Consider the following 22,236-nt stretch of genomic DNA (forward strand, 5'->3'; position numbering starts at 1 on the left):
CCGAACACCAGAAATGCACCAACCATAATAGGAAAACAACCGAACACCAGAAATACATCAACCATAATAGGAAAACAACCGAACACCAGAAATACATCAACCATAATAGGGACACAACCGAACACCAGAAATACATCAACCATAATAGGGACACAACCGAACACCAGAAATACATCAACCATAATAGGAAGACAACCGAACACCAGAAATACATCAACCATAATAGGAAAACAACCGAACACCAGAAATACATCAACCATAATAGGAAAACAATCGAACACCAGAAATACATCAACCATAATAGGAAAACAACCGAACACCAGAAATACACCAACCATAATAGAAAAACAACCGAACACCAGAAATACATTAACCATAATAGGAAAACAACCGAACACCAGAAATACATCAACCATAATAGGAAAACAGCAGAACACCAGAAATACATCAACCATAATAGGAAGACAATCGAACACCAGAAATACATCAACCATAATAGGAAGACAACCGAACACCAGAAATACATCAACCATAATAGGAAAACAACCGAACACCAGAAATACATCAACCATAATAGGAAAACAACCGAACACCAGAAATGCATCAACCATAATAGGAAAACAACCGAACACCAGAAATACATCAACCATAACAGGAAGACAATCGAACACCAGAAATACATCAACCATAATAGGAAAACAACCGAACACCAGAAATACATCAACCATAATAGGAAAACAACAGAACACCCAGAAATACATCAACCATAATAGGAAAACAACAGAACACCAGAAATACATCAACCATAATAGGAAAACAGCAGAACACCAGAAATACATCAACCATAATAGGAAGACAACCGAACACCAGAAATACATCAACCATAATAGGAAAACAACAGAACACCCAGAAATACATCAACCATAATAGGAAAACAACAGAACACCAGAAATACATCAACCATAATAGGAAAACAGCAGAACACCAGAAATACATCAACCATAATAGGAAGACAACCGAACACCAGAAATACATCAACCATAATAGGAAAACAACCGAACACCAGAAATACATCAACCATAATAGGAAAACAACCGAACACCAGAAATACATCAACCATAATAGGAAAACAACCGAACACCAGAAATGCATCAACCATAATAGGAAAACAACCGAACACCAGAAATACATCAACCATAATAGGAAAACAACCGAATACCAGAAATACATCAACCATAATAGGGACACAACCGAACACCAGAAATACATCAACCATAATAGGGACACAACCGAACACCAGAAATACATCAACCATAATAGGAAGACAACCGAACACCAGAAATACATCAACCATAATAGGAAAACAACCGAACACCAGAAATACATCAACCATAATAGTAAAACAATCGAACACCAGAAATACATCAACCATAATAGGAAAACAACCGAACACCAGAAATACACCAACCATAATAGAAAAACAACCGAACACCAGAAATACATTAACCATAATAGGAAAACAACCGAACACCAGAAATACATCAACCATAATAGGAAAACAACCGAATACCAGAAATGCTACAAGAAAAGCACACGCACACATACATAAAAACAGACTGTAGGTAACGACTGCCACATTCATGACTTGATGCAGGATATTTATTTAGAAAAATTGATGGGTTAAACTTGATTTTACGGCTAGCAAAACCTCCCGCTAAAAAGGCAATGTTAACATTACTGCTAAAATGACAACACTATCTGACAGGAATACAGTAAATACAAACACATGAACACTCGGCACACAGGAATACAAAAGTAAATAAAATAATAGTACATTACAACATGTAAACCGTAGAATATCAACGAACAAAATAACATTACAAACGAAATATAAACTGTGCGTCATATGAATTGATCAACGCCACAAAACTTGGCGTATTTTTCTGACCTTTTTAATTATCACAGGAAAATTTCTAAAAATAAAATAGATTTGCTTTATTTATAGTCACAATAATATTAAATTTGGATTTAGTTTGTAATGGTGTTATTAGATGTATTTTATATCCATGAGATGAAAATTAAAATGCAGCTGTGCTTGTTATGGTGATATTATTTATGTTTTATAACCTTGTTGGATTTTCATCTAAATCGAAACTGTGTATAAACAATAAAATCCTATGCTAAATTTGCTTTAAACATATAATCAGAAACCTTTCCTTGATTGGTAAAACTGTGATTCTAAAATAAATTGCAATATCTTATCTAATTAATGTCATTTCAAATTCCATGTACTAACATCACTATGTAAATCTATAACTCCAGACCCTTTTGTTTTCAGCATAATAAATATTGCCAATAATTAACAAGATCCGGGTCGAATCCGATACCGATACAAATAGTATATTCAGCTATTACCTTATCTGTACGTTCCGCATTTGACAGGCGCACAATCAAATTGTGTATTTAGGATTTTGCTATATACACGGGTCATAATCAAAGGACTGACACTACTAAATTCAATCATTGTCAAATTGTTCCCTATTGTAGTTTTATTCAGCAATCAGCAAGACTTTCTAAGATAACTAATATAGGACAATGCTGTTGATTAAAAAATACTTCATTCCTGGATAGCCGGACCTTTTGTTTTCCAAAAAATTAATATTTCCAATAATTGATAAGTTCCAGGTCGACGGGTTCAAACAGAAAGATTTGAAAGCAGAGAAAACTGTATCTTATAATCGACATGGTGGCTACTTAGTTACAAATGTCAACAGTCAACTGGGCGGCTACTTAGTTACAAAATGTCAACAGTCGAATTGACGGTAGCTTACAAGAAAAATTGTAAATTAGAAATGGCAAATGTTTGGTTTTTCTAGCAGTTATTTAAGAAATAGTTTATGCAAGCAACAGATTTTTAAGAATTTTTTAAGTCGTTTGTAAAATTTCCAAAAAATCTATGTTCCCTGGAAAAAGTCAAATGTACGGAAACTTTGCCATGGGATGTCCACAAAAAGTCATCTCTTAAAAATGTCTAAATAAAATAAGTAACCCGCAATCCTTTCTAAAAAATGAATAGTAAGCATGGATAAATGTCAAACTGATCTAAAATAAAACAAAAGATATGATATTAAATTTTTAAGGATGTGAATTTTAACATGGATGCTATTTGGGTACTCCTCATTACAGAATCATGGATCGTTTTGAGGTCTGTTCAAATTCATTTTTTTCTACGAGTCAATAAGGATTGAAAAAGAGCCATATAATTAATAATGATACATCTACAAAATAATCATAGAATGAAAACTTCTATCTAGATCATAGATAAACGTAGGTGAAAAAAAAATCGTCAAAATTGGTGAAATTAGGCTAATCTCACGTTATATGTAACTGTGAATTATTCAACATTGCATAACATCTGCTTTTGCTTCCTTCGTCAATATAGTACAAGATCAACGAAAAAAAGCGAACAACACAATTCGAATAAGTTAGGAATTGTATGTGTATGATAACTTACCTTTTTAGGGCCATTGGCGTCATATTGGTAATACCAATCAGGATATCCACCGAATAAATGAGTTTCCGGATCAAAGCAATGGAATCGGCTTCTTCCTAATGCATCCGTTGAATTGACAGTTTTAACACCAAGATACTCCATACATTTCCCAAGTTCTACGTCCTCTGATCCACCGTCTTGACGACATACGCGTGGGTTGTTGCCCTTAGCTACTAATCTTGTCAAAGCTTCTTTACTCAATACATAACCGGCACCGCCGCTATAATAACCTTGTTTTACAATTATTTTAAAATGATGCCCAAAAAAAACTGGTTCACTAGGTTTGTAATCTTTCAAAAAATATCTAAGATTTTCTAGTATGACATATGTATCATCGTCTGCTTTCATAAACCAGTCAGCCTGGTCTTTATAATGTTCATATACATATCGAAAAGCTTGCATAGTTTTACCAGTTAGATGTTCCCGTCCCTCTGATATATTTAAACCAACAGTAGGGAAACTAGTATTTGTTACAGAACTTATGAAAATAAGAATGTTGCATCTTTTAGCCCATGTTTTTTTTACATGAATGGCTCTTTTATCTAAATTTTGTGGACCCGTCATGATCCAGCACAAAACTCGAATATTCTTTTCAAGATCCTTTGCTACCGAGTTATTATCTGAAATACAATAAATGATGTCAGAAAATGATATATAATTACAGAATAGCATGCAACTGTCAGAGTACAATTGGTATTTACTTCCCTTAGATGATTTTAGTAAAAACAAAATGCGACCTGTTGGAAAGCGGTCCTCTTTTGAGTGTTTCGTGAGAAAGTTTATCGAGGTAATCTGACTATAGATGTCTTTGTTATCGTCCGTGGGATGTTGTGTCTAATTGAAATATTCCAACATCTTTAATTACTATTGAATGCACAAAATCGTAAGTTTTATATTGATTAAACGTGATTAAACTTCGGACGAAAATTCAGTGAACACTAACGATAGCTTTTTCTTCTTTTTCGGGACAATCTGATGAGTCAAGCCAAGTGATTTTAAGTGTATTCTTTAGTTGTGTGTTTACAAATTAGGGAAGGTTGAACTCTAACAAACTTAGCTAACCCTGACGTATTCTCATATCGATAACTTTAGACAGACATACAAAACGTTATTTGAATATGGCATAGTACAAAACATAAGTTCTGATGAGCTCATTTAAGAATATAGATATACATAACAATTAAAACAAAGCATAATGCACATATATAACATACATACAACTACATATAGCCACACGTCAATCAAAATAGACAGATTTCTATAGGAACAGCCGGGGCGGATACAGACATTATTAAAATGGGGGTTCCCAACCCAGGATAAAGGGGGTGGGGGTACAACAATATGTTCCAATACAAATGTATTGATCGTCCCAAAGAAAGGAGGTTCCAACCCCAAAATCCCCCTTCTGGATCCCCAAAGAGGAAACTTTTATAAATATAGTATTAAACAGCCTGACCATTTGCAATTACATCGGATATGGAAAGCACCTCACTATATTTAGCTATCTGAGACAACCGACTGAAGAGGTTAAATTCGAAAAGTTTTTAAAACGTTCTAGAAAAAAACCATTCACAGAAGCTAATTATTTTAGTTATTAGTAATAAATATATTCAGTAAACAACTTAAAATATGCATTACAATTTATAATTTGATTCTTGAAATTTTGCATTATAATCACGAAGGAAATAAGAGGAACTTGAATTTAATAATTGTTTTTAGTAAAATGCGTTTAATACTACGAACGACAGTCTTTCAAAATAACGTCTTCCTCTCATCAAAAGGTCTCTAAATAACACATCGTGTTGCAAAGCATATATCTGAATGATGGTATTCAAATCTATATAGTAAGAGAGGTAAACACAGAAAGCAACCTATTAAAACCTTGTCTTTTAGATCAGCAGAAATAATATATACTAACCGTGATGAAAATGGCTATCATCAACTAGTACTTGCTTTATAGGTCTTAAGTTTTTATCCATTATATCGTGCATATCCTTTTGGTTTGTCGTCACCTGCATTAACGATCGAGTATCTAGAAACGATCTGAATGTGTTTGATGTATGGTCTATTGTCTTCCTGAATGATGTTAAAGACGTGAAACAGGCCAACAAGAATGATATACCTAATCCAAAGGCAAGGCCAAAGACAAAGGTGAGTCTGGATGACTGTGTTCCTCCAAACACTGAAAATACAATAATAAGTATAGTTTTTATCAGATTAAAGACTGAATGGCTGTTGCCTAACATCAATTAGACATCAGTGTTTTGATGGCCTATTCACCGGAATGGACGTCAAATTCAATTCTACAAGATGTCGGTTACAAGAATAATAATGATAAAAGTCTAATCAAATAACACATTTAAATCAATATATCCGAATAGTGTAACATTTATACAATAAATACTCCTTTTTTTTTTTATCTAAAATTTGATTTATTGCACTATTGCTGTTATAATGAATACCATGTCTACAGCATTTGACAGGGCACCCCTGTAGTGTTAGTTTTACTGAACAAACAGGGAGATTGTTCAGTAAATTAATAATAATAATAGAAGGTTAGATTTACATGTAACAATATTATGTAAACAGATTACTACAGAAATTAATTTCCGGAAAAATTACATTCGTGAACCGCTTTGACTCTGTATATATGCTAGTTGACCTGGTCACACGATGGAGGCAAATTAACATTCGAAGCAGTTTGTTATATATATTAATTATGTAGGTGTACATACTTGGTTGCGAATTGAAGTACATTATATAAGTTTATTTATTTATGAATATGTGATATATTACATGAAGGATGCTTCAAGAATAGTAGGGATTAAATCTTTTATCACTGTCGCTGATCATGATCATGACGAAGTCCACAGCACGTGGTTTTAAGATTAAATAATATTGAGACACATATATTGCTGCATAAATATAGCATATAACATATATGCAAGAATAATAATTATATGTACAAGCTTACTTCTTATAATACTCCTATAGTATAGAAAATGTTATCATACATGTTCCTAAAATGTGAACACGCTTGAAGATGTGTTAACCATGTTTGCTTAACTCTGAGATGCTAAAAGTTTTCCCAATCATGTTTACTCAGAGATTTGTGTCACTCAACATGCTCAAAGTTTGAAAATCATCTGTGCTTAGATATTTGTCAATCATGTATGCTTAAACTAGTTAATCATGTATGCTTAAAAATGTGTCAATCATGTATGCTTAAAGCTTTGTTAGTCATGTATGCTCTAACTTGTCAATCTTGTATGCTCAAAGATTTATCGATAATGTATGCTCAAAGATTTGTCGATGATGTATGCTCAAAGATTTACCAATCATGTATGCTCAAAACTTGGTCAATCATGTATGCTAAGGGGTTTGTCAATCATGTATATTTACAGCTTTATCTATCGTGTCTGCTAAAATATTTGTCAATCATCTATGCTTAGATATTTGCTAATCATGTTTCCTCAAAGATTTTCCAATCATATATGCTTTGTCCATCATGATTGCTCAGATATTTGTCAAGCATGTAAGGAAATCACGAATTCACCAACATTCCAACTGACTTCATTTTCAGAAAACGACATCTGTAACAAACATAAACTTTTAGCTACTTCTTTACAAGCAGAACCAAACACAATGAAAGTCCCAACTATGTACTGGCTTCCGAAGCTGCACAAAAAACCTTACAAATATAGATTTATTTCATCTTCTAGCCACTGTTCAACTACTAAATTGTCTGTTTTACTTACTAGTACACTTGGTACAATAAAAAACCTGATAATAAATTGTTCAAATAAGGCCTTTGAAAATAGTGGAATTAATTACTTTTGGAGTGTCAAAAACTCGTTGGAAGTACTTGATAAATTGCATGCATATATTGGTGATTTTGAATCTGTTCAAAGTTTTGATTTTTCTACCCTATATACCACTTTGCCTCAAATTCTTATTATGAAAAAATTCACATCCCTAATTAACTGGGCATTTAAAAAGTCGGAATGCGAGTACATATGTTCAAACTCTTTTAGATCATTTTTTAGTAGCAATAAACAAAAGAACTATGTCAATTGGACATGCTTTGATACTATTTATGCACTTGAATTTTTACTTGATAACATTTTTGTTCGCTTTGGAGATTCCGTATATCGTCAAGTTATTGGAATTCCAATGGGGACTAACTGTGCACCACTTATTGCGGACCTGTTTTTGTATTGTTATGAGTTACAATTTATGACTAAAATTAGCAAAGACCCATCAAAACAACATTTGATACAAAAATTTAACAATACTTTTAGATATTTGGATGATATATTGGCTCTAAATAATGACGACTTCAGTATGTATACTAAAGAAATGTATCCTGTAGAACTTACTTTAAATAAAGCTAATGATAACAATGACCACTGCCCTTTCCTCGATCTTGATATCTATATCATAAACGGGAAGCTTAATACAAAAATTTATGATAAAAGAGATGATTTTTCATTTCCTATTGTTAATTATCCATTTTTAGATGGTGACGTTCCCTTGTCACCATCTTATGGTGTTTATATATCTCAACTTGTACGATTCGCTCGTGTATGTAACAATGTATTAGATTTTAGCGAGAGAAATTTATGTATTACTGAAAAATTATTACACCAGGGTTTTCGATATCACAAACTGGTCAAAACATTTACTAAATTTTATCACCGGTATAAGGAAATAATTCGTAAATATAACTCAACATGCAGACATCTTATACGTTCAGGTATTTCACATCCAAAATTTTATGGAAATATTCTTTATAAAGCACAAAAATGTCAGTATTCTCCTCAGAAACTAACAAAATCTTTAAATAGACTTATTAAAAGGGGATATAGTTACGATACTGTTGTCAGGTCATTAAAGATTGCATATTTTGGCTTTAACATTGATTCACTGATAGGGTCTTTGCATCAGAACTAAACACATTTATTTCTAAAAAAACAGTTGTTGGCATGACACGGGTTATGTTCTTCTCATATATTTTATGATAGTATGATACTAAACCCCTAAAGGGAGGGATTGTACCTGATATTCATATGATGAAGACATAATCTTTCAATCAGTTTAATTGAGGTCTGGAGCTGGCATGTCAGTTAACTGCTAGTAGTCTGTTGTTATTTATGTATTATTGTCATTTTATTTATTTTCTTTTGTTACATCTTTTGACATCGGACTCGGACTTCTCTTGAACTGAATTTTAATGTGCGTATTGTTATTCTTTTACTTTTCTACATTGGCTAGAGGTATAGGGGGAGGGTTGAGATCTCATAAACATGTTTAACACCGCCGCAATTTTGCGCCTGTCCCAAGTCAGGAGCCTCTGGCCTTTGTTAGTCTTGTATGATTTTAAATTTTAGTTTCTTGTGTATAATTCGGAGTTTAGTATGACGTCCATTATCACTGTACTATTATGCATATTTTAGGGGCCAGCTGAAGGACACCTACGGGTGCGGGAATTCTCGCTACATTGAAGACCCATTGGTTGCCTTCGGCTGTTGTTTGCTCTATGGTCGGGTGGTTGTCGCTTTGACATATTCACCATTTCCTTTCTCAATTTTATGCTCAACACTTTGTTTATTCTGTAAGCTAAAGATTTGTCAGTCCTACATGCTCAAAGCTTTGTTAATCCTATATTCTAAAGATTTATCAGTCCTGCATGCTCAAAGCTTTGTCAATCCTGTATTCTAAGGATTTGTCAGTCCTACATGCTCAAAGCTTTGTTAATCCTGTATTCTAAAGATTTGTCAGTCCTACATGCTCAAAGCTTTGTCAATCCTGTATTCTAAAGATTTGTCAGTTCTGCATGCTCAAAGCTTTGTTAATCCTGTATTCTAAAAATTTGTCAGTCATACATGCTAAAAGTTTTGTTAATCCTGTATTCTAAAGATTTTTCAGTCCTACATGCTCAAAGCTTTGTCAATCCTGTATTCTAAAGATTTGTCAGTCCTACATGCTCAAAGATTTGTCAGTCCTGCATGCTCAAAGCTTTGTCAATCCTGTATTCTAAAGATTTGTCAGTCCTGCATGCTCAAAGCTTTGTCAATCCTGTATTCTAAAGATTTGTCAGTCCTACATGCTCAAAGATTTGTCAGTCCTGCATGCTCAAAGCTTTGCCAATCCTTTACATTTACACATTACTTCTTAACCTCGAGATGTTGAAGAATACAAGAAGGTACATGCTAGGGAATATTTAGGAAAATCAGAACATATTTACAATTAATTTCAAAAAACATTTTTCTAATTTTCATTTTCTGATGTGAGCTCAAAATTTTTTCAAGTATCATAATAAATGCTTAAAAATTTGTCAATCTTGTATGATCAACACTTTGTTAAACATGTATACTCAAAGATTTTTAAATACGTATGCTCAAAGATTTGTCATTCATATTTTTTCAAAACTTAACCGAAAACATCTATGCAAATATTGCTGTATACTGGGTTATTTTATGCGATGGTCATAATCTTATAGTACTACTGCCAAACACAAATCGTTCGCTTTAAGCAAAATTTTACACATCTATAAGACTGTGTATAATTTTGTTTTCCCTTATAAAACGTCATTATTTTATAGAAAAATCAACAATAATGGGAGGTTCTCCTTTAAAGAATGAAATCGCAAACACTGGACCATGTCTGAATGCAAAAGGCAAAACAATCATTATAGCAATTTGAGGTGTCAATTATAATGAAACTGCCTACGAAATATCGTTTACATTTCACTATCGGCTCAATAACGAAAACAAGCAATTTATTGTCGCTTCCATCGTAGTAAAGTCTCGTAAAGAGATTCTAGTTCAAGGTAAATGATGTTCATTTAATCTTAATTTTTGACTTGTTATTTTTTCATGATATGGTTCAAGTCATTATCATTATCTATCAGGTCCGAGACCACTATTGTTGTCCCTTGATTTTCGTTGTTCTTTTCGTTGTTTCACAAATATAGTCCCTAGTGTTGACAGTGGGTTACTTGCTATTAATTTTTATACCCCTTCCAAATTTATTTCTCCATGTTTAATGCCTCAAATTGCAAGTAGGGGTGAAATTACACTGTAAAGAAATTTGGGTCCAGAATGTTAAAGGAAAGTAGTGATTTGGTACAGCTGAAAAAGGTTTAAAATTAGCACTACGGAAGCTGTCAAAAGATTTCAAGACACCCTAAACATGAAATTGTCCATATTTTGAGTTAGAGCCGATGAAGTTTTTTAGAATTTTGATATAATTTGTCCCATAAGTAGTACAACACACTGTAAAAGTTTCTTTGAGAGAGCGCAGGTGGGATTTTTTTAAATTTTCATTTATGTTCTAAAAGAAATGCAATACGAAATAATTGTGGTCTCGGACTATCATATTAATCACGTTATAAATTTCAACGAGCAGTTTACTTAAAAAAAAATTCATATCGGAAAAGTATTTAGTAAAATATAATGTAAACGTATTTGATTTTCCAATTATTTAGTTAAAAATACATACTTGTTTGATTTACCAGGTCGAATGGTTGTTACGGTGTCAAGTCATCTGAAAAATAGGAATTGCTCATTAACATGGTCGGTTCTATGTTCATCTCATTTATCTTAATAATGATTAACAATAATTGTGTAATTTTAATAAAATAATGACATTTTATAGTTGAAAAGTCAATACGAACACAGTCTGTTGTCTTAGTTATATGTTTTTTTTTGTAACGTTTTATTAATTTCAACTTGTAAAATACTTCAAACATTGCCAGAACAGTAATTTTTCAATAAATCAATCGCTAGATTATCTTAAGTGGCTGAACCAAAAGAACAAATTTTAATGTTTGATTTATTGAAACAGTTCATGCATATTTTGACGAGAACTTTTATATTGAAAATGGTATACATTCATGGAAGAATGAATTGGTACTCGAATATATGAATGAACTTAATATATAACCTGGATTGTTTTTCTTACACAGAGATTTATGTAAAATTATTTTTTCGATTTTTATTCTCTTGTGCATCTTATTTTCTCAATGGTTAATTTAATCAAACAACTTTATTTCATATTTCAAAAAGAAAAAAATGGTCCATTACCATCTCAGTTAGGAGAAAGGAGTCCACAGCAGACAATCAATACACCAACAAAACATCGCTAAATTGTACAGGATAGAAAAAAAAATATAAATGGAAAAAAGAGCGGTATGTTTATAAAAAAATTAATTGGAAGTTTGATATGGTTATATTTATAAATTAACTGTTTACAAATTTTTTCAATTTTTGAAATACTAAGGCTTTTCTACCTCAGGCATAGATTACCTTAGCTGTATTTGGCAAAACTTTTATGAATTTTGGTCCTCAATGCCCTTCAACTTCGTACTTTATTTGGCCTTTTTAACTTTTTGCATGAACCCCCTGAGGGGTTCATGCTTATATATTGGCGAGTTTTGGATGTGTCTATGGGCCACTCGATATCTCTCGGCCGGAAGTCAGAATAAAATTCTAGGAACGTCTCTAGAGTTTTCGGTCATTTATACAGGTCTTAAGAGGTTGTTATCTACATCTTTGATATGGTCCCTTGATGGCCCTTGACGACGTAGTTATATTTGTTTTAAAACGACCACTGTGCACTGTGTGTATCTGGGTCAATTATAACGTGGTATTGTCTGTTGTCTCGATAACATGTAAACTAATTATGTTTGAAGATTTAACCACGGCTACTGTGTATTTCATCATACTTACTAGACTTACGGGAGATAACATTCTGGTTAAAATAATAATATTAGATCGGAAAACTGAAAGACAATATTAGATCGGAAAACAGAAAGATAATATTCTTAACAAAAGTATTGAATTCAATCGGAATCAAACAAATATATACAAAATAAATATTGTATTTATATTTCTGGAGAAACTAACAATGATTGTCTGAAATCAGAATATTTTCAGAGTTGCATTTAAAATATTTTATATGGCAAGATACTCTGCTTTGGTATTTTTAAATATTCATTTGTAAAGGAAACTTGCATCCTACAAAAAAAAATGTGTATAAACAATAATCATTATATTTCTACATTAATTATTTCATACCATTTTAGTTTTTATGTTTTTTGAGTTATTATTATTTATTTTTTTGTATTGTAATATATCCATAAAACGGAAAGTAAGATCAATTTATTAAATATTTAAATTTTAAACGGTCGTGAATAAAAATACTTGTGTGTTTTCAATTCATAAAGCATGATTTTAAATCCTTGCAGCTCACAACAACCGTACAAATAATTTACAATAATTACAACAAAATTTATTTACAACCCCAATGTTTATTATTTCATACTGTTTGTATGGATTTAGAAGTCTTTGCTTATATTTTGTATAGTAATATATTCAATAGTGGAATGTTAGAATTTAAAAATAGATTCATTCGATAAATAAAAAGTCCATCCGTAAATACTTGACGTTCGTGTTTATTGATATTATATATATATATTAAAAAGAATTTGAAAAAAAATACTAACAGGAACGTTAGTTTATTATAAAAATTTAATTCAATTTTTGTTTGTTTTACCTTATAGCATCTAAATATTTGTACTATGGTACGGTTTTGAAAATTGTATTAATTGTGTTGACCAACTATCCTACACGTCTTGATTCATTCACATTTCAAAAGCACACTATATATATCGGTTTGCGTCCTCAAAAATTCCGGATAAAATGTCAATTAATCCGGAGTCAAAACATTTAATGTAGGCCGTTTGACATTCGATTTCAACTATTAGATTAGGATATGTGATGACGCAAATGCGTATTCTTTTCCTGAGTATCAGTGAGATGCTTTCTGTTTACTATTTCGTGCGCTAAGATACTGCTTGCATGCAATACTATTAAATTCACTCGTGGAAGCTTATTTTCGTTTTTGTTATCTAAATTTAGGACACGTCAGAAAGAGCTTCACATGTGACTTTCAAGCATGGTCATCATTACTAACGGTATTCTGACCTCGAGTTGTTTCTCTTTTGTTTCATTTATGAGTCACTGTCCTATTAAAAACTTTGACCTTTTCAAAAAGCTGAGGATTTTCTAACCAAGGAATAGATTCCTTAACTTTGTAATGTATTTAGCCTTTTATTTTTTTTTCATTCGAGCGCCACTGATGCTGTTTTTGTAGACTTAACTCGTGTCTCGTGTTTTTTATTTCTACATACCTTTTTATATAAATTGGTTATTTTGAAAGTGTGTACAGGTATTCATAAACTTCTGAATTAAGAAATTCTTTGGCAAAACTAAGTTTCTTTTGACATCGGACTCGGACTTCTCTTGAACTGAATTTTAATGTGCGTATTGATATGCGTTTACTTTTCTACATTGGCTAGAGGTATAGGGGGAGGGTCGAGATCTCATAAACATGTTTAACCCCGCCGCAATTTTGCGCCTGTCCCAAGTCAGGAGCCTCTGGCCTTTGTTCGTCTTGTATGATTTTTAATTTTAGTTTCTTGTGTATAATTCGGAGTTTAGAATGACGTCCATTATGACTGTACTAGTATACATATTTTTGGGGGCCAGCTGAAGGACACCTACGGGTGCGGGAATTCTCGCTACATTGAAGACCCATTGGTGGCCTTCGGCTGTTGTCTGCTCTATGGGCGGGTTGTTGTCACTTTGACACATTCCCCATTTCCTTTCTCAATTTTATTCTCTGTATAATGTTTGAATTGATTTAAGTAAAATCAGGAAATCCTTAAAATTTAAGATGTTTTATGGGACTAAAATAAGTCTCTTCATAAGAGGTCCCAATCAATTGCATGCCACAGGTTTAACCGCATTCAACATCTACCATGAGTAAAGACAGCTTCAAATACGAGTTGAGAATATAAAGGCATTCATTTAGGAAACAAAATATAAAGATATGATAGATAAAATAAATGCATCCAGAATTCCAGATTATAAAGCAAACTGAGTACATACATTTGTATTGTGATAGGTTTGTGCAATTTGCAAAAGTCACCCGGTTAGTAGAAATTAGAATTTGCCAATGGGTTATAATCGGAAAAAATATGTACATTCCCAAGTAATATATAAAATAGTCGAGCTTTAAAATAACTGTTCAAATAGAAGCTTTAAAATAACTATTCAAATAGAAGCTGTAAATATATACGTTCAACTGGGTTCTTCTATTCACAGTTAATTATTTCAATTCAAAAGCAAACACAAATTCAGCAACAATCTTTTGGTGACCCGGCAGTCAGCGGTCTTAGGTTCATGTATTGCTTTTCTTTTTTTTTAAAGAAAGCAACTTGTTTGCATTCGAACGTCACTGATGAGTCTTTTGTAGACGAAACGCACGTCTGGCGTGTGCATAAAATTTAGTCCTGGTATCTATGAGGAGTTTATTTAAAGGTATGTTGGTACCAATCTGTCTTTTGTGATTGACCAACACCAATTCAAAGGATTAAATACAAAATTTAGTCCTGGTATCTATGATGAGTTTATTGACTGTGAAACTCTTTCAACCATTTTGAGAGAAAGAACATCACAGGCACTTGTCTCTGAAATTTTTTTTTATCTGTATATTTCAATATAACTAGGAATGTGTATCCTGTTAACTGAGATATAGGACCCAATAATGTTAACAGATTCTCTTGGGCAGATAAGAAGTTAAAGGAGATGTCAACTTCCCACAACAATCTTAAATATACATGAATATACTGCCAATCTGATGCTTAGTATAACATAATTAATACATGTAGCAAATAAAACTACAGTGAAAGGGCAATATGTGGTCTAAATGATATACATCTTTATCATATATTTAGTAAAAAAAAATTAGTGCACATCTTTCTTATCATGCTAATGACGAAAAACATGCATATAGATGAAAAAGATTAAGTATATTTAATATTTAAATAATTATGATGTAAATTTCATAAATTCAAAGATAATAACTATAAAACAATCTTAAACACGATTCGTGATTTCCCAGCTTTAGAGATTAAAACAGATTTATAATTTTAATTCTTAAATTAAATTCTGAAACACAGACATGGCTCTAAGCCTTGGCAGTTCAGCGAACATTATAATATGAAATACACGATGATATTGATCGAAAACGAAGGTGAGCGATTCAAATTGTAAAATCAGCCGCTGATTCAATTATATTACTTTTGAATGGAAAAGTATGATAGAAATAACTTTAATCCATTGTAATTACATATATTTTTTTATCAAATGATATTTTTGTTAAACTGCACCAGACATGGTTATTTCATAGCTCTTTTACAAATTCCGAAAAAAATAATAAAGGAAAAATTAATATTCCCTTGAAAAAATATATCTTCCTATGGGAAGAATTAGTGTCCCTATGGGAAGAATAAATGTTCCCAAGGGAAAAATGTGTTCCCATGGGAAGAAAAAGAAGTTCCCTTGGGAGCAAAAATTCCCATGGGAAGAAATTATCTACTTATGTTCCCATGGACTTACAAAAATGTAAAGATTAGTACATAACTTAACATTTTAAAAGTGGTACGAATTATACATCATTATGTAAAAACAGTAATGTCTCCAACATCGAATGTTAATTTAAAGTCATAAGAAACCAGTGAGTGGTGAAAACTAATGTTTATCCAATTCTTGAACCAATGCATGCATATATTATAAACTTAGTCCTCATAGCTAGGTTCACACTGCCGATCAGACCAACTCGATCCACTCGATCAAGAGATCGAGAATTCGACGAGTAGCGGTCGACCTGATCGGGAAAGGATCGTGTAAAGATCGGTTTTGGTCGGAATTCAAGTAGTTTACCGATCAGTACTCGATCATTTCGATCTTTGCTCGAATCATATCCGATAATTTCTCGATCAACGACAACCTGTACGATATATGTGGTCAAGATTAACTCGACCAATGTCCGATCGCTTCATGATCACTGCGACTTCTATATGTTTTTTTTTATTCCAGACCAACCAGTGGCGTAGCTTGGTCATATTTACGTGTACGCCCGAACCTGGGCGAGGGGTCTGAGGGGGTGACAAACCGCTCAATGCCAACCCCCCTGCTGGTAGTGGGTTCGAGGGGACGAAGCCCCCGAAAGCGATCGAGTTATCTAGAATGACTTACCATTCCTGTCAGTAAAAAATCATTGATAGTAACATACTTTTGAATCTAAATGGTATATTTTTATGTTTAATTTTGAGAACTTATTCATCGTGTTAATCGGAAGCTGACGGACATTGGTTTTTAGAGAAAACGTTCAAACCAATATTACTTTCAAAAAGTCGTAAGTGAGCATACAATCGACAAAAGCACCTTTTAATGAACACAAAAAAAAATTTCTTAGAGTTGCAATATAAAAAAATTCTGGAACACGATTTCTTTCCACAAGAATTGAATCAATTAACCAGTCTTTTCCAGGAATTTAAAAAAAATCAAAAATTTTCATTATTATATTTTCTTGATTGGAATTTAACGTGTGCCGATGTATCACATTTTATGAAGGTTTATAAATTGAGCATGTAAAACAATTAATTGTGCAAAAAAAAGTCCAGATATCAGTAAAGAACAGAAAAATGAACGAAAACAGATGCTTTCAAAATTTTGCTTTAGACATTAATCATAGAAAAAACTTCTTCCAAATTTTCATAAAATTCGATGAAGGTTCGACAAGTAGTTAATGTAATTAAGAAATAAAAAAATTAAGCCCAAACTGTGACCACTTATTAATTGCAGAAAGAAATATTTTTTATCCGTAAAATGTTGGGAAAATCATTGCATTATTATATTGCACTGGATACTCTTTTGATCATAGTTTTTTTTAACAGAGAGTCATTCAAAAAAAAAAATTGTCCACATTCGGAACCTAAATATCGACAGCGCTGACGACGCTATGTCTCGCTTTTGCGACATAAGTCACATGTTCGACAACAATGCAAACCGCATATCGAATCTCAGCAGATAATGAATTACTTTAGATATAAGAAAAGTACGCAGAATTCACAGTAGGTTCAGACTTTTATAGAAAATTGGAACAAATATATGAAATGAACGATTTGATTAAAGTAAATTTAGTCCCTTTTTATTGAAAATTACAATCCATTGAAGAGAGAAGAACAAGGCTGATGTGCTTTTGACCAGTTTTTCTTATTATATTTAAATTAAAAAAAAAAAAATCAAAATTCAAGTGTACGCCCGGGCGTTTTGACGTAAACGTAGCTGAACAGCGTTTATTAGAGGAGACGTCTGACCTCACAAATAAGTCTTTTAGACTTGCTGATCTCCGAAAATCTAAGACAGGAGGTTTAGGAAAGATCTTGGATAATTTTGGGTGGTTAGCAATAAATTGCCAATCGGCATGGAACAAAGTGAAAAGTTAGTAAGGCGGGATTGTATGTTAAACAAACTGAATTATTTTGCTGCGCCTCTTCTATTTGTACTGTAACAGGTCATTGCGGCTGTTATTGTTAGCTCACGCAAACCCCTTATCTATGTCCCATTTCTTATAACCTCGTTTAGTCAAAATAAAATTCCTGACAGCCTCCTCAGAGGAGCAAATTCGCTTCGAACTGAGAGCTTAACTGTACGTGATAATTTTGGTACATTGTTTGGGGGCAGCTTTGAGGACAAATGTACAGATGTTTATCTGTAGGTTTCAGTAGAGGTCTGTTGATATGACACCGTCCTTTATAGATATAGATATAGTTGTGTCTACGAAAGATATTTTAGAGTCGGAAATTTCATATGTAAATTTAATTGACTCGTGTGCGTTGTTTGCATGTCTGATAAAATTATTCATTTTTTTGTTAGGATTCAATCTATTTCATGTCAACATCTTCGATGAAACGGACTCTAAAATATCTTTTGTATAAACTCCCAAAAACTGTCACCCGAACACTGTACAAAAAGTGTCCCGTACAGTTAAGCTCTCATAGAAGAGCGGGTTTGCTCCTCTGAGGAGGCTTTAACTAAACGATTACAGGAACTTCGCGGATTTTTTTTTTATTAAACGATGTTATAAGAAACGGGACATAGATAAAGGGTTTGCGCATGCTAACAATAACAGCCGAAATGACCTTCTATACAGTACAAATAGTAGAGTCGCATCAAAATAGTTCATTTTTTAACATACAATCCCGCCTTTACTAACCTTTCAGTTTGATCCGTGCCAATCGGCAATGTATTGCCAACCACCCAAAATTATCGAATAAACGATTTCTAACTGCAGAATGGTGAAAGTCGTGTGGTAACAGACGATGTCTGACTTGCCAACAAATACTTAATACTCAAACATTTACTTGCCACTTCACTGGGTCTGTGTACACTTATTTTACAATGTAACTTGCAAAACCGAGTATGGTGTATACCTTCTTCAGTATCGATGTGGCATGCAGTATGTTGGCGAGACAGAACAAATGCATGAATTGTCATCGTAGTGACTACATCTGAAAGCCCGACCTCCCCGTAAGTCGTCATTATAATCACCTGGGCACGACCAAGCTGAATTCAAAAATCTTGTCATAACAATCATAGACCACAACGAGGGTTGGTCAAGGACCGACCGACTTGCTCTGGAAAAGTTTTAGATACAAAAAAAAGATAAGGACAGTTTCCCCAGAGGGCATACATGAAAAACATAGAACAAGTCACTAATTTTCCTATAATCACTTTTTTTTCCAGTAAATCAGGCTTCCGTACTGGACTCTTACAGTTTTAAGAAATTGTTGAACTATACCAGTTTAAATTACTATTTATTTGGCAGCGATGTACAAGTACGCAGTCACGTCCACTATTTAACCTTAGTTAAAATTTATTATGTTTTTTAGAATTATTATCGAACTGCTAGTTATTCGGGATGTTTAAATACGCAGCCTCTGTTTACATAACTTTCCTGTTGTCAAATTTGAAATATTATAACGGCTTTGATCGGTCAGTCCTGTTTATTAGGGATGTATTTCCACGCAATCGTTGTTGTAACATCTTAACCGTCGTCACCTATGAAATTTAAGAGCTGTACCAGGTCATAACGCACATTACTATTTTTATTTAAATCATTAATTTGCAGTCGCTATATAACCTATGTCATTTTTGAAATCTATTTGTGTTCGGTTTTAACTTTTTTATTGTATAAATTTCAAGATTTAATTAGAACAGATTGATATGATTAATTTTACATCATAATCATACTGATAAAGGATATCTGTTATCCGAAAAATTTAAGATTTGTTCATTTTATTATTATTTTTTGGTGATGTTGTACCCTTTTAGACTTGTTATCTATACTATTAAACGAGAAGACCTCATTTTTGGTGTCGCTTCTCTTCTTTCCAGAATAAATTAATCAACACGCCTCTGTGTCCTATAGGTACAGTGCATAGTCGCATTTGTCATCCATTCATATGATTATTCAGATTGAGTTATTTTAGGAGAAAAACGAGAAAAAAGGCATCCGGATATTGTCCCGTCATTGTACGAAATTTTAAGTCAGATTATACTTCCGGTTTGCGTTTTTCTGTATACTTTGAACATACATATACTACGAATAAAGTGTATTTATAGAATTTTATCTGCTATCATTTTCAAGTTTACTATCCACCGCGGTCACAGAGTTTATTAAATAGAGAGGGTCTGTATACTATATCAATGATCACCATGGATCGATTAGTAAACTTAGAATTGAAAGTAAATACGCTTTATTTATATAGTAATGCCGGAATGTTCATAATATACAGATAAGCGCTAAAATTATTCATGTGAACTTTTGATACTTTTTCTGAAATTCTCCAGTCATTAAATCTTTTACAAAATTCATTGATTAACAACTATAGGTCACCGTACGGCCTTCAACAAAGAGCAAAGCCCATACCGCCTACTCAGCTTCAAAAGGCCCGAAATGACAATGTAAAACAATGCAAACGAGAAAACTAGCGGCCTTATTTATGTACAAAAAATGAACGAAAAACAAATATGTAACACATAAACAAACGACAACCACTGAATTACAGGCTCCTTACTTAAATTTTAGTATGTTATGAACATTTATTAAATAAATGTTCATAACATACTAAATGTATGTTCATATTGAAATTGATAGAAAACCAAAAATTGGGAACTTTGGAAATAAAGGTGGAGGGTAAAAAACATTTTCCTGTCCCCAATAACCTATGACTTATGATACGTTTGCTGAAATTCTCCAGTCATTCTGTATTTTACAAAATACAAAAAAACATTTTACATACTTTAAACTACGCTCTGAATGCCCGCGATTTCGCGGGTGTGTTCTAGTATATTATATTTTGTAGTGTACTGTATCATAATTATACGGTCCACCGCGCCGTAAGATTTATCAGTGGATATTATTCAGTCATTTTATTTTGTACAAAAATGTATACATATATCAATAAATATGTTAAACTTTTACTCAGATTTTGTGTAGTTTAAGCTTCAAAAAAAGCTTTACCCGAATACGTAGAAAAAATAAAAACACAAAAATACTGAACTCCGAGGAAAATTCAAAACGGAAAGTCCAAAATCAAATGGCAAATCAATGGTACAAACATATCAAACGAATGGATAACCACTGTCATATTCCTGACTTTGTACAGGCATTTTCTTATTATGTAGAAAATGGTGGATTGAACCTGGTTTTATAGCTAGCTAAACCTCTCACTTGTATGACAGTCGCATCAAATTCCATTACATTGTCAACGATGTGGGAATAAAACAAGCAGACACAATAAGTAATCAAAGAGCTGAAAGCTCTGAGGAAAAATGACGCCACTGTCTCTAATATTGGGATATTTTTTATGCAAGTCTTGATTTTCACATACCGTAATTAGTTTAACAATGCAACATGTCTCGTAAGCATATAATTGATATTCGTATATATGTGTGTGTGAAGTGAAGATGACAACTGGCTATTTTTTAAAGACAAATGAATAGGTCAAGACTAAAATTGAGAATGGAAATGGGGAATGTGCCAAAGAGACAACAACCCGACCATAGAAAAAAACAACAACAGAAGGTCACCAACAGGTCTTCAATGCAGTGAGAAATTCCCGCACTCGGAGGCGTCCCCCAACTGGCCCCCAAACAAATATATACTAGTTCAGTGATAATACCTGAATTGTACAAATAAATACCGTAGAAAGGCTTGTATATTTCTCACTGGTACATAGTACGAACCCTCTTCTCCCAGAAAATTTTAGGTAATTTTAAATAATCTTTTTGTTACTGTTATCAAAGGTCTAATGAAACTCGGGTAATTTCAAAGAATTCTAGTCAGACCGGCACCTGGTTAAATTGGCACCTGTTCAAATCGGCACCCGGTATAGTCAAATCGGCATCTGGTTAAATCGACACCCGATATATTCAATTCGTCACCCATGTTAAATATATATTTTTAACAGTATTTTAAGCAAAAAGAGTAAAAATAAGAAAGGGGTTGCCAGATTTGTTTTCAGTATTTAAGCAAAAAGAGTTAAATACCTAAGGAAAGGATTGTCCAAAAATATTAACTTTCACATTTTTGGGGGTTCATGTACATTTTGTATATATTTATATTTCTCAACTAAATGTGTATGTTCCGGACCATATGAATATTTGGACCGTACGTGTACGGTCTGGACCGTATGCGTACTTTTAAAAAATACTCATACGGTCGAACTGTACGCGTACGGTCTGATTAATATCGTTAAGAAGTTG

At 32.8% G+C, this 22,236-nt stretch overlaps 1 protein-coding gene across 1 annotated transcript in view; it reads right to left on the reverse strand.

Annotated features, from left to right (window-relative positions):
* LOC139513672 (glycoprotein-N-acetylgalactosamine 3-beta-galactosyltransferase 1-like) overlaps positions 1-22,236 on the reverse strand; it is a 50,410-nt gene that overhangs the window by 12,191 nt on the left and 15,983 nt on the right. The window contains exons 2-4 of the mRNA XM_071302366.1: positions 11,057-11,101; positions 5,472-5,735; positions 3,515-4,173 (exon numbers count right to left, since the gene is read on the reverse strand). Of these exons, the coding sequence (XP_071158467.1) occupies positions 3,515-4,173; positions 5,472-5,735; position 11,057 (924 nt within the window). The 5' untranslated portion in view covers positions 11,058-11,101. The remainder of the gene's footprint in view (positions 1-3,514; positions 4,174-5,471; positions 5,736-11,056; positions 11,102-22,236) is intronic.

Source organism: Mytilus edulis, chromosome 2 (assembly GCF_963676685.1).
Source record: "Mytilus edulis chromosome 2, xbMytEdul2.2, whole genome shotgun sequence".
NCBI lineage: Eukaryota > Metazoa > Mollusca > Bivalvia > Mytilida > Mytilidae > Mytilus > Mytilus edulis.